Below are 3,602 nucleotides of genomic sequence, written 5' to 3'. Positions count from 1 at the left end.
CCCCCCCCACCCCCAGTTCGCTGTCTTTGCTGGCTCTGGGCGACCTCCCTCTCAGTCCCAAGGCAGGGCCCGAGGTCACTCACCATCGCCTTCTGCTGCGCTCCCCGTGTCCTCAAAGCCGATGGGGGTCAGGGTGTCACCCAGGCTGAACCCCAGGGCCAGAGGCCACAGCAGCAAGAGTACCCACATGTTGGTGGAGCTGGGTGCTCGCTGCTCTGGGCTGTGGCCGGCTGACCTCGGTCTTCCTGCCTGGCTGGACCCCCACCCCCAACTTCCTGAGTGCCCGCGGAGGAGTTAACAGGGCCGTGTGAGATAAGCCAGCCCCTGTCCTCACGAGTGGGTGGGCGGCCCCAGGCCTGGCCTAAGGAGATCGGGCAGCTGGGGTCACTCCGGCTCTAGGTGCTCAGCCAGTGAGATGGAACCTCCAGCCCCGGCCCAGCCCAGGAAGCCCCCGGGGGCCAAGTGGCCACTTCTTGCTGGCCAGTCACATCTCGGTTCCAGCCCTCTGGAACCACGTCCCTCCCTTTCTTGGAACCAGCCCTCTGCACGACATCCCTACCCCCCAGTCAAGAGCTCTTGGCCCCTCCTGAAGCCCTCTCCTCCCAAATCCACACCCCCGGCTCTGGCAAGCAGGACACCAGGTCAGAGGTCAGAAGAGGGGAGTGGACCCCCCGTAAATGCCCCTGGCCCTCTGTGGGGGCTGCCGGACGTCATGCTGCTTAACGCAACACAAGCCCTCAGGTAGATGCAGAGGAAGATGGAGAGAGCAGAAAGCCTGGTGAGCCTGGGGTCTGCTGAGGATTGAGGAGGTTTTGGTCTTCAGCCAGAGCCCCCAGTGCTGACCACGTACTGTCCTGGGGGTCTTAGGGGAGCCCAGCAGCGGCTATCTCTGGGAGGGAACTGCTTCCTCTTCTCAAAGCCCCTTCTTTTCCTGTCCTGGGCCCACCCTCCACCTGGGGTCCCAGGTGTGACCAGGGGCTACGGCCGTGCCTGAGCTGGAGGGAGGCAGCCAGCTAGGCCAGAGAGCACCCTGAGCCCCCTTTCCTTCAGGCCTTCACCCCAGAGACCTCTCCATGTCCCACCCAGAGGGGAAGGTGCTCCTCTCTCCTGAATGAGATCCCCCTCCAGACCTCAGAAGGAGCTATCCCATCCTAGCCTGGTTCTTGGTTTCTGTGTGGTCAGGGCTGGGCCACAGTGGTGGGGCAAGGTCGGGGAGCAGGGGCATCCTGTGGGAACCGTGGGGAGGAAAGAAGAACTCGGGGTTGGAGAGGGGATTGGATGAGACGGTGTCCTGGTATGGCAAGCCCTAATCTAGCCACACAGCTGGGGACACGGGGACCAGCCAGGAAATGACCAAGCAGTCCATGATAGAGTCAGTTCAGCTGGAGGCTGAGATGCCGAGGTCCTTGCCCCCAGCCCCAGGGTTGGGGGGGCAGATACTGAGGCTTGGGGAGCTTCAGCGGGAGCAGGGGTCACAGCCAGGAGCCTCTCCCTCATTTCTGAGCAGTTTCCTCCAACACCAGTAACACATTCAGCCCCATGCCTGCGTCTCACAGCACACGTGACCAGTGATGATGGGGACACTCTCACCGCACAGGAAAGTGGGGACGGGGACCCCCTGCCGCCCCTCCAGGAGAGAGCAGGAAGCCTGCTCAGGGGAAGCTGGGGGCGGCGGGGGCAGCTCTTCCCCGCCCTGAGGAGGGTGGCTTGACTCAGGAGTTCCGTGTCTAGAAATTTATGGCAGATACACACGCGCAGGAAGACGTCTGTGCCGGGAAATTTCCAGCAGTGGGGGCGGGTGTAGGAGGTGCCATAAATAACTCCCCCTCCCCCACTAGTCACCATGGAAACAGCCCTGTCCCACAGGAGAGGGCCCCCAAATACAGTATGTGATGGTTCAGGGCGGCTGTCCCAGAAAAACGACAAGCCACATGGAGGCACCCTCTGGGGGATGCTGGGGGCCGGCTGCCTTCAGAGAGACTTGGGGGCCTGCTTTTCTCTGTGTGCTTTTTTGTACTATTGGAACTTTGTGCACTGTGCATCACTTCCCATAAAAACTTAATTTTTATGCTTAAAATTTTATGCTTAAAACAAGGCATAGTAGTGGCTGTAAAAGGAAGGAAATTCTGACACAGGCTACAACATGGATGGGCTTCATTCAAAGACACTGTGCTGAGTGAAGTAAGCCAGTCACGAAAGGACAAATGTTGCATATTGCTGATGTTCAGTCACTCAGTCATGTTTGACTCTGATCCCACGGACTGCAGATCGCCAGGCATCCCTGTCCTTCATTATGTCCCAGAGTTTGCCCAAACTCATGTAGAGTTGATGACATCATCCAACCATCTCATCCTCTGTCGTCCCCTTTTCCTCCCACCCTCAATCTTTCCCAGCATCAGGGTCTTTTCCAATGAATCAGCTCTTTGCATCAGGTGGTCAAAGTATGCGTGCGTGTGTGCTAAGTCGCTTCAGTCGTGTCTGATTCTTTGTGACCCCGTGGCCTGTAGCCCACCAGGCTCCTTTCTGTCCGTGGGATTTCCCAAGCAAGAATCCTAGAGTGGGTTACCAAGCCCTTCTCCAGGGGATCTTCCCGACCCAGGGATCAAACCTGCATCTCTTAGGTCTCCGGCATTGGCAGGCAGGTTCTTTACCAATAGTGCCACCTGGGAAGCCTGGCCAAAGTATATGATTCCACTTATATCAAGTCCTTAGTGGCCACATTCAGAGACACAGAAGACTAGACTAGTTGGGTACCAGGGCTGGGAGAGGGTGGATGGGGAGTGAGTGTGTAACTGAGGACAGGATTTCAGTGTGGGAAGATGAGGAAATTCTGGAGATGGTCGGTGGGCACGGTTCTACAGCCACATGGATGTGCTTTCTTCCCTCCCTCCCTCGGTTCCTTCATTCCTTGCCAAGCCACAGGGCTTGCAGGATCTTAGTTCCCCAACCAGAGATCAAAACTGCACGTGCACCTCAGTGAGAGGGTGGAGTCCTAACCACTGGGCTCCAGGGAATTCCCAGTGTGTGTGGACTTTTTACCACTGAACTGTACACTTAAAATGGTCACGTGATACATTGTGGCACAGGTACTTTACTACAACAGTGAGAAGAGTGGCAAACAGACCTCAGCCAGCAGCTAGTCCTCAATTCCTTGTCCTTCAGCCTCACCTCCCCTCAGCAGAAGGGGGTCGTGGGGATGTTTCGGGGACAGGTGAGTGAGAGGAAGGGTGGGCCGGGGGGGAGCTGTAGAAGCAGGGAGGGTGGCTTTGAAGGGCCGGAGCAGGGGGAGACCTGCAGCCCCTCCCACCTGGGGCTTCTGGACCTGGTGTCCCGAGTGGGTGGGTGGGTGGGTGCAGAAGGTTCACAGCAAACACTGCAGTCTTCAAATTATGTTCCGCATGTACCACACTCAGAGGAGACGTCTCACTCCTACCATGTGAAAACTGAGGTGGGAATGAATATTCTAGAAAATACTCCGCAGACAGGGCTACACCCTAAGGGAACAAACCCAGGCGCATGCCCTGTGGTCAGATCAGCTCCCTTGGCAGCAAGAGGTCACCCCAAGATGTGCTCACAGGAAATGACTGACTGAACCTCACAGC

General features: G+C 57.6%; 1 protein-coding gene across 1 annotated transcript in view; it reads right to left on the bottom strand.

Annotated features, from left to right (window-relative positions):
- Positions 1 to 253, bottom strand: part of F2RL3 (coagulation factor II (thrombin) receptor-like 3) — a 1,895-nt gene extending 1,642 nt beyond the window's left edge. Inside the window, 1 exon segment of the mRNA XM_010845608.1 lies at positions 84 to 253. Within this exon segment, the coding sequence (XP_010843910.1) occupies positions 84 to 189 (106 nt within the window). The 5' untranslated portion in view covers positions 190 to 253.
- Between the last annotated feature and the right edge of the window lie 3,349 nt (positions 254 to 3,602).

The sequence above is a fragment of the Bison bison genome, unplaced genomic scaffold (assembly GCF_000754665.1).
Source record: "Bison bison bison isolate TAMUID 2011002044 unplaced genomic scaffold, Bison_UMD1.0 scf7180017864221, whole genome shotgun sequence".
Taxonomy (NCBI): domain Eukaryota; kingdom Metazoa; phylum Chordata; class Mammalia; order Artiodactyla; family Bovidae; genus Bison; species Bison bison.
Note: the sequence above shows the minus strand (reverse complement) of the source record. Positions and strands in the feature narration are given on the sequence as shown.